General features: G+C 41.5%; 1 protein-coding gene across 3 annotated transcripts; it reads right to left on the reverse strand.

The window, feature by feature from the left end:
* Positions 1 to 1,067: 1,067 nt before the first annotated feature.
* Positions 1,068 to 8,373, reverse strand: LAYN (layilin). Of its 3 annotated transcripts, none has more exons than XM_061478008.1 (8): positions 8,160 to 8,373; positions 6,830 to 6,853; positions 5,645 to 5,939; positions 4,572 to 4,729; positions 4,179 to 4,217; positions 3,749 to 3,832; positions 3,393 to 3,495; positions 1,068 to 2,677 (listed from the first exon to the last, which is right to left on the reverse strand). In XM_061478008.1, the coding sequence occupies exons 1-8, from the start codon at positions 8,356 to 8,358 to the stop codon at positions 2,326 to 2,328; spliced, it is 1,254 nt and encodes a 417-aa protein (XP_061333992.1). In that variant the 5' UTR covers positions 8,359 to 8,373; the 3' UTR covers positions 1,068 to 2,325. The 3 variants fall into 3 exon arrangements, with proteins under 3 accessions (XP_061333992.1, XP_061333991.1, XP_061333994.1); XM_061478007.1 differs by having other exon boundaries at positions 1,068 to 2,680; XM_061478010.1 differs by lacking the exon at positions 6,830 to 6,853 and having other exon boundaries at positions 1,068 to 2,680.
* Between the last annotated feature and the right edge of the window lie 3,876 nt (positions 8,374 to 12,249).

A 12,249-nucleotide genomic window follows, 5' to 3' on the forward strand; every position in this document is an offset into this window, starting at 1 on the left:
TGCCAAAACAAGAAAAAAAAAAAAAAAAAAGGGAAGAGATCAAGTGTACAAGACTCAAAGTGGATAGAAACACAATTGCTTGATAAAAACACTAATTGCTGCATTCAAAACCCCGGACACTGCAAGCATCCAGCAATGACTATTCCCCTAAATCAGGCTTTTGCTCTGCAGGAGAAATGGTTGCAAACGTGGTGTCATTTTCAAAACAGAAGACTTTTATCTCATTTCCTTTTTAGGGGACTACTTTTTTAGGGGCTTCATCTTGCACCACTGAGTCTTGTGGAGGAACAGTGTGAGATCGGCAGACATTCTGTGACACCACAGGTACCCATGACAGCCATTGTGCACATCAACTTCACCTGTAGCGTTCGGGAAATGAGAGACGCAGCTGTGGCAACTAACCAAAATATTTCCAGGTTTATAGCAGACAGCAACAGCACACAGATCCAGAAAGGACTTCCTGCATATTTGCATTGGCAGGACAAATCATGGCCATGTCATGCACTCCTTTCTGTTGTTGTTTCAGTCGCACATTAAACACCTTCTGCCAAAGCCTTTGCCACAACTTTGTTTCCCAGTGGCTTATGCAAATTGGTTTTGCTTCATTTCCCTATTTATTTATTCCTGTGCAATGGAGAAGATCAAACTTTTATGGAACCCTGTCAAGAGCTGAATGTGTTTCAGGTGCTTCATAGACTTGTTTGGCAGCAGAATGTTGCTGTCCTGGAGCCGGAAATACTCACCTGCAGAGCAATAGGTGAGTAATATTTGTGTTCCTGTTTGACATGCTTTATTCGTTTGGTCATTCTCCCTCCATTACCTTGTCTCTCATCAAAGGAAAAAACAACTCCAAAACCCAAAACCCAGATGGATCCAAAACCCAGAGCTTAGCAAATCGCTAGCGTAAAGCCAGACAACAAAGATGTAACCGTCATTTGAAAACTGCATACTGAGGAGTTATGGCTTCAGTAAGCATTTTACGGTCTCAAGATTGCCTCAACCTGCACCTTTGTTTTAGCTCTAACCAATAGAGAGTGTCAAAACTGAAGCTTTTAAATGCAGGCAGAGATAAACAAGCATCTACTATTTTTATTTAGCTTGTGAAAAGATCAAATGTGATCTAACTGAATAAGTAAAAAACATTACTTGCTACATACAGGGTTAGGTGCCAGAGCTGCTTAACCAAACCGTATATTTTAATCAAATAAATTTTTATACAGCTTCTAGACATGCTTCAAAATTGCTGCACAGATCTGCTGGTTAATAACATCAATTTTATCTATTACAAGGCCTCATTATTGTAGTCCCCAAAACACTTCAAAGTCAATTATTAGATTTTAGGCTTCCCTGTAAGCCTGTGAATTGCTGTTTTCTCTGTTTTTCACATGGGACTGAGGCACTCATAGTTAAGAACAGACTGAGACAGAGTACGGAGCTGAAACCAAATGGCCCCAGATACATGATAATGCCCAAAATGCTTTCTTTCCTTCAGTGCAAATATCCAGCTTCCAAACATTCAACATACTTGGTTTTTTATGTTGCAATCCCACTTATTAGTTCAATGGGATACAAACAAAACTCCATTTTTAAAGAACAACTCCATTGGTGGAATAATTGAAAACAGAGCAAGTACAGTGCTGGTTTACTCAAAGCTGAACATATTTGCCTTGAGAATCTATAAATCAATGGATGAAGCAGTTGAGATGCCAGATCAGGCAGGACAAACAAGTCTTAATGGTCTGACTTTGCAGTGTTTTCTACACATATGCAGCTACAAACATGCCAAGATCGCTAGCAAAAAGCTGTACAGCTCTGAATGCAACCCCACATTCATGACTTCTTTATTAACAGCTGGACCCCATTCACAAACTCAAACTGGCTCTGTACTGAAAAAAAAAAAGACTCCAGAGGCCGCAGTGCTGCAATCAGTACCTATGAGAAACCATAGGTTTATATATATCTATATATATCCAGTCACTAGTGACTTTTAACACCTTTGAAGGTCAGTTAAATAAATACAGATTTTTGATTGCACTTTAGTTTCAAAGGCATATCTTTGGAGTACAAAAAAAGAATAAAGAGAAATAACAAGCCATTCCCAGGGGACAGGAGACTTGATGCAGAGCAAAATATATACATTCTTTTCAGTCTGGATCTTTAAAAACCCATATTCTTTCAGAAAAAGAGAAGAATATAGGGACAATGCAAAACCAGGATAAACATCACGTATACTATTATTAAAACAAGTGCATAGGGAAGGCAGGTTAGCTTGTATCAACATTCACTTTGTCATCCATATCCCAGGATTTGTTTTGTTCCATTTCCTTAATATCCATAAATCTCGTTCTCCACCCAGGCTGATTCCTTGCTCCTCCCCACATGATGTCCACACATCTCATAGATATCATTGGTCACAAAGCCACTTTCAGTACTGGTCAATGTCACAAAGCCACTCGATGTATTTGTTGCTGCACCACTGTAATCACTGGGGAAACTGTCAAGCACCTTATCTTCCTGTTTACGAAAGGAAGAATTCTTAGTGTCAGGCCTGGTTCCAGCCAGATCTGCTTCTGATTGCTTCTTGATGACTTTGTAAATATCCATATTTGGACTGTTTCTGCTGTGGTTAGACAGCCATGCATCTTCCTCCTTTGGGCTTGCATCAATTTGCTCCTGTCTCCTTAGGGATGGAGAAAAGGGGACAAGTCATATGATTTTTTACAGAGGCAAATACAAAACAGTACCACACCTCTCAGTAATGTAATGATGGCCCTTGGGGAAAGCTGACACTTAGAGCCTGGACTCTGGATGACATTTGTTATTGCTTGCTTCCAGGTGTGTTCTATGGCAGGACCTGCTGAGGTAGCCCTTGCATTCTGGTGCCAGCTGAGATGCTGAGGCAGCAAAACTCTACACTGACACTCCCAAAACTACAGCCAGCATCACCATCAGAGGTACTGTACACACAAGGAAAGCAAGGAGAGGGAACTGGGAAACGTTACTTGCTCCAAATGTATGTCCTTTTATTTCCAATATGTTTTTCACTTTTTAAGGGGATCTGATATTTCAAGTATTTTCTTTAATAAGAAAACTTCAGTGCTAACAATTCAAAATCATCATCTTGTTTTACACTATTCCCTAACTACTATAGGTCTGTGAAAATAGTAAAATGGCCTAATGTGATTTACTTGAATTTTTACTTCACAAGTAACTTAGCCTGGAGCTAACACCTTTTAAACATTTATTTGGCTGAAATATGACACAGTTTAAACATATATTTGACTGAAAACAGTCCTCTCCAGAGCATCTTGCAGAATTCTAATGCTAGCTATAAAATGATTTCCAGAACAAGGTATCATATATTCACTAGTTACACAAAAAATGTCACTTACCTCTTCAGAACAAGCCAAAACCAGAAGATGCCTATAACAACTATGAGGAGCAGCAGTACAGGAATGCTGGGAATAAGGATGTAGGCAAGACTCTGAACAGGTTCTAGGGGTGAAAATAAGATTCCAGCTTTTATTCACTTCCAGTTGCATTTGACGTGCCCAGAACTTCATGGAAAACTTAACTGCTGCAAGAGGCAGCATCATCACAGCTCAATGGGCTTCTAGTTTTGCTAATAATCTAACAGTATGTACTTCTCAAAGGCAGCAAGTCTAGGAGTCCAATCATCTACTTAAGCAGGTTAAAGTAAAATAAGCTCAAATCTTCAAGATTATGGAAGCCAATAAACACAACATACCTTGGGCTTTCACAAGTGTTACATTAGCATCTTTTCTATGGTGCTCTTTTGGGAATAGTGGGTTTAAGGGTTCTGTTGCAACACCTGGAAAGAAGCAATATTTCAGATGTTATTTGAAAGAGTTTAAGAATCAAAAAGTGAGGGTGAGAGGAGATTGAAGAGACTGTCAGCTGCAAAGACGTGCAAGGTATATTGGTACTATTCTGCTTAAATTTCTGCAAGCATGACCAGTGGTCCCAGATACTGCATCAACAAACAGCAACACCGTGTTCCTGCAGAACGGGTTATAGAACAGCACAAGGAAACGGCAGGGATACTTCTAGCGTAGCAGTTTTCAGTGTGTGATTGTTCTTAACAATGAATGTCACAGGGTATTTTTTACTGAAAGTTATCATGTCATTAAAAAAAGGCTCAAATATCTGTAACTTACCTTTCTGGGAATTCTCTATTGGAGCTCTCGTTGTCTTCTCTAAAAGAGAAAAATATATGCAGTTTCGTCATAAGCTTGACTAGGGAGACCAGGTGTACTGAATATAGTCTAATAGCATGAGCACCCTTCTTCAGCATTCTCTGCCCCTCAGGCCACGTTTGAGGTATCAAATGCTTTATAAAAATCCCCCGAGAATTCATGAAGTCACAAAGCAAGTAGCTACAGAGATTGTTTTCCCCGTGACTTGCATGAACCTAAAGACATCTGTCTCTCACCAGATATTTCCAGTAAATCTAAGAAAGGGTTTCCCTATCAGTTATAGCAATTTCCTCATACTTCCTCTTGGGGACTGTGAGCAGGTTGGGTTTTTAAAGCTACAGAATGACTCATTACCAAGGGAATATTTGCAAATGAAGTTATTTTTCATGTTGCATCTGTCATCGTTCCATTGAAACATGTAAGGACCTCCAACACCTGGTGGGGCAGATGGCTGGTAGTACATCACAACACAGATTTCACTCCCACAGGATGGCTCATCTACATACCAGTTCCTAAGAAAATACAGCAAACATGTCAAGTAAGACTTGACATCACTTTCCATGATACTGCAGAAGCTCACATAGAAATACAGCATACAGGGCACCACAAAGGGCAGAATCTAAGAGGATGACAGCTCAGCACACCCCACCCCACCCTCACCCCCCACTTCCACTGTGTAAAAGTAGGAGTGCTGAGCACTTCATGAAAGCTGATCAAGACAACAGAAGTAATTCCAGATACACCAAGGTATTCAATATGGAAATAAACTCCACACATGTCAAATCAAGCAGAACTTTTGAGGCTAAACACGTTTTGGTTCTATGCTGAACAGAAATGTGAAAGTAGTGAAAACAACTCCAGTAAACTTGTATTGGTTTTAAAGGTTATTGCATTTATAGTTTAACTACAGCAAATGCTGTAAGACTCATGTCTACAATAAATACTGAAGCTCTCCAATCTTAACTGTCTAGCAGGAAAAAACGCTATTCCCTCAGCAAGGAAAAAGAGACAGGCCCATTGCTTAGGACACCAGGGACAAAACTTCAGGGAATCTGAAGCAGAGGGACCTTCAGGTCAAAATACATTTTCTTCATGCCTAATCAGAGATTTTTAAGACCAGATCACTTGTTCATCCACCTCCTTTTAGCAATCAGAAACTACCAGTCTAGCCCCAAGCTAGACATTCTAGGTGCTTCATATGCAGCAAAGAGAAAGCAGGGTCTACAAAGGGTAATTTGTCTACCCCTTACATCTGGGTGGGATTAATTGCTCTCCAGAGATACTACCACTTGTCAGTGACTGCAGAAGGAACACAGAGGACAGCTAGAACAACAGTGGTTGACTCTTGAAAGAATCCTTTCTGACTGCTAAAGGCAATTGACAGTCCCTAGCCAGTTTGCTTCCCAGAATTGCCCATAGGTACCTACCGGAAGTTGGATGAGCTGCCATCTGACCAGAAGTAGAGGTTCTGGCAGTCTGTACTGTTGTCTACCTCCTTTTTCCTCCTAAGCCCTATCCAAAAGTCTCCATCAGAAGCTAAGAGACTGTCAATGAATCTTTCGATCAGTCTTTGCTCTGCTTCTGTTTCAATACTGACTAGATGTCCACCATCAGTTCTGCAGGCATGCTGTGCTTCTTCGTAGCTGATCCTGCGTGAAGCATCATGAAAATAAACTATTTTGTAGCACGGTGGCTCTGTTCCACGACGACAAATTGTCTGTCCTGCAGAAATGGAAAGACCTGTTACAGAAACTGCGGCTGTTAGTAGCAAACCTGAATGCTAATACTTCCATTTGGTTGAGTTTCACACTGTATAACAGTTTAGATATTATACAAGGGTTCAAGAAGGCTTTTTTTAATTAATATTATTTTTAAGGACTTAAATTGGCTAGAATTAGAGATCCCCTTACAGAAGCAGAGATAATTTATCTTCTGGGGTTTATGTGCTACTTTCATGGAGCGTACACTCAGTGTATTACGATGTGTTCACACAGTACAGTTGTCAGCATTGCTCTGCACTGTCATGTTACTGACTGCCCAGGAAGTAAACAATGTCTGCTTTCAGACTGTCGTAAGCCAAGGACTTTCTCATGCATGAAGCAGCGGGGCTTATTTTGATTACAAAGAAAGGAAAGATCAAAGTGAAAAGATACATAATCTAAAATTATGCACTTGTATGTTTCTCAGCAGAAGAGTCCCAATATTTAGACTGTGCAAACAAACAGTTTTGTTTTACTTAGTAAATATTTCTATTCAAGCACCGGGCAGGCACAATCTGCTAACCTAAATGTTTTTATAGCAGAGAAACATTTAGCAACATTTGCAACATACTCTGAACAAATGGGATGCGAGGACAGTTCATTAAGAACCCCTCCATATGCTGCCTTTTCTTTATTCTTCTACAGCCATTCTAAAAGTGAGACTTTAAACACCTTTTCACTGAATTTTCGAGCAGTTCAGTCCTAAGAAGCACAGAATCTGCTGCCATTTTACACATAAAACTGGCTGTACCGCAAAAGCAGTATTTAAAAATACATCTTTAGGCATAACCTGTGTTTCCCTCCGTAACGTAACACTTACGCAGGCTTGTTGAAAAAGAAAAAAGAGCTTACCTCTTCTGAGGGATATGTCCACTGCTATTGTGAGAGACATAAGAAAGTTACTGAGACATCACATTGTTGTTAACAGCAGCAACTGTCTAGAAACAGTGTCACAAACTGCACTTGGTTTCTTTTCCGATACACAAACATATTTTTTCTGCATTAACTGGCAGAAAATCTGTCTTCTCAGACAAACTTGCCACTGCTTTCAACTAGGGGAAAATCTATTGTACTTTATTACTATCTAGACTTCACTGCTAGTTAGGTTCCCAAGTATAATTTATGTAAGAAGTCAAATGGATGTGTAGCTCTAACCAATGCTGAAAGGGTTCCTCATGTTTTCCCGCTATCTCCTCATTGCCTAGATGGGATCTGCCTCAAAGCCTGCTGAGCCTCGATAATTCAAGACTACGGATAAGTCAATTATACTGAGAAGTATAAATTTCATGAATAGAAATACATCCTGAACCCCACAGCTGGCAGCAGAGTCCTCTAAATCACTCCCACAAAAGTCCTACTGCAGACAAGAGCTTCGCAGAATTAAAAATGGATTTATAGATATAATAAAGCTATTTGCCTTATATTAGATTAACATAAACATCTCATGGGTGACAGTGTTCAGGCTTTCTGCTGAATATCATGTCAGGCAGAAACTTCCCCCAGACTGGCTGTTCTGTACCCTAAAACCAGACTAGACTTAACTAGTTTGGGTACTACATCCAAAAAGTACTGCTGGTTGAAATTTGAGCTGCCGTATGTCATCTATTCCCATGAAAGGCATCTAAATAGGCAACATTCCTTTGCACAAAATCAGGAGACGAGACTCAAGGAACACTTTGTAGAGGAAGAGTAAGACAATCTGGTGTTGTCTGGAAACTCAGCCAGGCTGGTAGTTACCACTGACAAAAGTAGTTCCGTTAGCCAGGGCGTCACTGGAAATTCCTAGGGCTGAGGCAAAAATACAGCAGAGAAGGGTTTCTTATCAGAAGAGGAAAATGAAACTGGACTGCCGGCGTACCCCTTTTACAGCCAGGAACGAAGGGCTGCTCCCACCCAGAGCGGAGGATGTGGAGATCTCTCTTGGGCAGGGCTAGCTGCCGCTGGGAGTTAGGAGAGAAAAAAATCACTGCTCTCGGTAGCGTCGCCTATGTCGCCACGGCGGTACCAGCCAGCCGATCCCCCCCACCCAGCGGAGCTGCCTTGCCCACCTCGGGCCAGGGGACGAGTCTCGGCCGGGCCGCCAGCCCCGTGCCCGGTACCCAGCGCTTCCCCGGACCCTCGGCGCCGTCCCCACTCAGCGGAGCCGGGCAAGCGGAGGGCCCGCCCGCCCCCCCGTACATACCGCTGAGCAGCCGCGCTCCCGCAGCCCAGCCCAACGCGGCGGCGCACAGGGCCGCGGCCGCCAGCATCGTCCCCGGCTCCGTCGGCGAGCGCTGGACGCCCGGCTCGCTGCGCTGCACCGCGACACCCCATGCGAGTGGCCCGCGGCCCGGCGGCCGGGAGAGAGGGGATGGAGGGCGGAGAAGAGGCCGCCGCCTCATCCCTCCCACACCGGGCTCCGGGCCAAAGTCCAGCAACGGGACCCGCCTCCCTCGCGGCGCATCTCGCCTCCGGCGGCATCCGGCTGTCCAGCTGCTGGGCACATGCTAAGCCAGCACCTCTTTAAACTGCCCCTTTCCCAGCCGCGCTTCAGACAGCCCATTACTTCTGCGTGTTTTCCCCCGCTCCAGCTTTATAATTTCTCTCTCCCACCGCATAAATGATAGGGCGTGAGTGCAGGATACACCTCCACTCTCCACCACGTGTGAGTCATAGAGAGCAAACCTGCAGACCCTCAAACCTGCAGACCCTCCCCACGCAGATGGGCAGCTGTCTTTAAGAAACTGCTTCAGACCTTCAGACAGAACAGGGGAACTTCCAAACACAAATAAATGCTGAGCCTCATTCCCTGTGGCTAGGGAGGTGCTGTGTACCTGTTTCTGGGACCGGTAGCTCTCCAGTTAAGACTTTAATGGCTCAGTCTCTAAGAGCTTTTTACAGGTTGCAGAAAGGGGTAGAGCACCAAAGTGAGTGAATACAGGAGCTTTAGGGGGTAGGGTTTTTCTCAGACAGATAGTAGCTAGGGTTGATATTTTAAGAGGAGGTTAGTGATTTGATGAAAGCCTTAAAACCTCTACCAGCTGTTGGGAGTCCAGCTGGAGAAAGTAATCTGAGGTAGGTGCTGGAGCTGAACTAAGGCTATGGCTTTGCAGCATGTGGCATGTCTGTGAAATGCAGACATCAGCGGTATTTTAGAACTGAACTTTTACATTCCCTAAGTCCTTGGTGAACAGAGTTTGAGTATAGTTAATAACAAGATGCTGAAGCAACTTAACAGCCATGAGCAATTAAAACTGGTTTCATGAACTTGAATGAGGACTAATATTTTGATGGGACAATTTTATATTTAATTTCCTGTATTTTTGAAAACAAAACAATTTGAAATGAGGTATGTCCATGTAAGTGACATATGTGTCTATTTCCAAACTGTTAGGTCATATAATTGGAAATGCTTCAAATACAGGGAAGGATGCAAGAACCAAGCATCTGACCTGGCTAGCCTGAGTTGTAGGACGGAAGTCAAGACTTTATCAAGCCAATCTTCATTATCCTGAAGCTCCACTAGTACATTCACTCTTTTGAGAACTTTTGACAAAGGAAATCCTGTTTGTGAATTACATTTATTTGTGAAAGTTTTTCCCCCCGTTTTATAGACCAAAGTAACCAAACTAATTAAAAGGACAGAAAATAATTTGTATTCTAAATCCACTGGAAAGCATTTCGGTATGTCTAACAGCAGCAGCGCTGTCAAGATGCTTTCTCGAATTACTGGCAAGTAAACATTCTGCCACTTGCGTTTTGCAGCCTCTCCCATACCAAAAGCACAACTGAGGAATGCACCGTCATGTGACAGCAGCAAAGTGATTACGAAAGATTTGGCTACCTTCAACATGAAAATGGCAGTGGCTGACAGAAGTCTTTGTTGATCTATTTTTAAAAGAGATCAACTGCAAGCATTCAGACACCATGTATAACACTGGACTATAAAAGTTAGTGTCTTTGTTGTGCAATCTTAATATTATGAGGCACAGGCTCTTCCCTTTCACATGGTTTCTACTTCTGCAAAGACATTTCTCAACATGGCCAAAGCTGTTGCTGTCCATTTATGATTCTGGTAAATTTAGCGCTTATGAAATGCGTTTGAAAGCTGTCCAGTAAGTTCAGAAGATTTCAGATCCTGCAAATCAAACATCCCAGGACCACAGCTGTCCATGGGATACAAATCTGGCCAGGTACACATTTTGCCTCCCGAATATTTTAACATCATTAGTTCAAAAGCCAACTTTGTTGAGAAATATTTATGCCAATGTTAGCCAGGAAAACCTGGTACTTTAATTGAGATAGAGGGGTGCACATGTGTGACAGAGCACCAGAATAGAAAATGTGCTTTCCTGATGCAAATTATATGAATAGACTATACCTGGCACAAACGTGAAGAAAATACAAGGCCGTCTTCCTGTAGAAATATATAAGCATGTCTTTCCTGTTCTAGAATTCCTTGCATCCCAAATCCTTAATTGACACTCTTGCACTTTATTGCCCTTTCCTTTTATGCTGACAACTTAAAAAAAACATAAATGAAACAAGCATCTTCATTTCCTGCACACTGAAAATGCACCAAACTGAGCCCCCTCTTTGTCTCACAGTACATTAGTGTAAGATGTCAGCAAAGAGCAGAATTCAGAGTGATTTTGAGCCAAGAAGAGGAAAAGAGGAAGGTTATAAAAAACACTAGCAATACTAAAGAGTTTGTTGTTTTTTTTTTTTAATGTGCTAATATGGCTCCTGAGTATAAAACTCACAATTGTGTCAGAAAAAAGGAGACTCATATTTTGTTTCAGGCCTAGCTTTAATGTATAGAGTTGGACAAAGCAGATATACTTGGTTCAGCACTTTAATAAACTGAGAAGAGGAAGTAGTTAATATGAACCAACTTAAAAGCTTAGAAGGGGAGGAAGAAAAAGGAGGCTTTTTTGTCTGAGTACATCATTTCTGAAAGTATTGTTTGAAATCTTGTTTTCCAAGTTACTTCTCAAACCACTGCACTTATCAGCTTTTGAATTTCTGCTCTAGTCTTTACTATTAAGTAATGAAATTGTATCAATTAGGATATGTAGTTCTTCAGAAGGACAGATGCTTAACCTTATATGGGGTAAAAACTCATCTATCTCTGCTTTATGTCTTGTAAATTGCAACTGAAGGAAAGAAGTGCCCTAATATAATACAGACCTCTTATTCTTGAATCCGGCCAGCCCAAGTAAAACCATTATAAATCAGTAAGTTCACTACTACTAATAAAAATCCCTAAATGCAGTTCTTCCTTTTATTGCTGAGATTTAGTTTATGATGACTTTTTAGGGAGCAGAGCAAGTGAAACCAGCATCCAGTTTAACAACTTTGTTACAAACTGAGTTTTAGTGTTTCAGTGGAAGAAAAATAGACACAACAATGAAAAAACAAATAATCAAAGCAATTAACAATGGGCAGGCTATGAAGATTTATTTGGCACATTAAACTGAGAAACACATAGTTGTATTAAAACAGGCTTAATTCAAGTAACTGAGATCCATGCATTATATATCTCTCTATAAAATACAGGTGCTTCAGCAAAGTGCTGCCACAGTCCTTACTGTCATTCAGACAGCAATATAGTCACTGCTTCTGCTGAACTTCTCAGTCCCAAGTTCCTGTAGATTGCAAGATTTCTACACTTCCTCATATTTGCCCTGTTCCCTACCTGCCTCCACCAGTGAGGTCAACTTCAGTTCCTGTCTCCTACTCCCACAAGCATCTCCACATTTTCTGTGAAAATGTTGATGTACCAAGTCATGCTCTTGAGATAATTTGCAAGACACACGATCTTTTCTCTATGACTTTTCTGTTCTGTTGGCTTGGAGAAGGAAATTAAGGCCAGCATGTGGTAGCTGACTAAATTAGGGATATACCCGTACAAAATAAAATGTTAGCATCAAGAAACAGTCAGTTATACTTTCAAACACTTTAATGAATTTATAATATCATTGTCTTTGTGTGGTTTTCGGATTGGATATTGTCCAATAGCTGTATTTATCTCGCTTAAACTTCCTTGCTTAAGCTTTTATGTTTATTGCTTCCTGATGTTTGGCCTGAGACTTTCAGAACAGGCTACAGGATCCTCTTAGCTTAGGGAATTTGTTGAATAAAGCAACCTTTTCTGCATGTCAATTAGCTCAGATTTGAAGCCTTTATAATGTTGACAAACTATACTGGAAAGCTTGTGGGAATCAATGAATCACAGAATAGTCCAGTGAAATGAACATCCAGAAGACAACAGCTTTGTTGCCATGTGCCTC

This window comes from Pezoporus flaviventris, unplaced genomic scaffold (genome assembly GCF_033815535.1).
Source record: "Pezoporus flaviventris isolate CSIRO_AGI_PZ_B2104156 unplaced genomic scaffold, CSIRO_AGI_Pfla_v1 ptg000113l, whole genome shotgun sequence".
In the NCBI taxonomy this organism is placed as follows: Eukaryota; Metazoa; Chordata; class Aves; order Psittaciformes; family Psittacidae; genus Pezoporus; species Pezoporus flaviventris.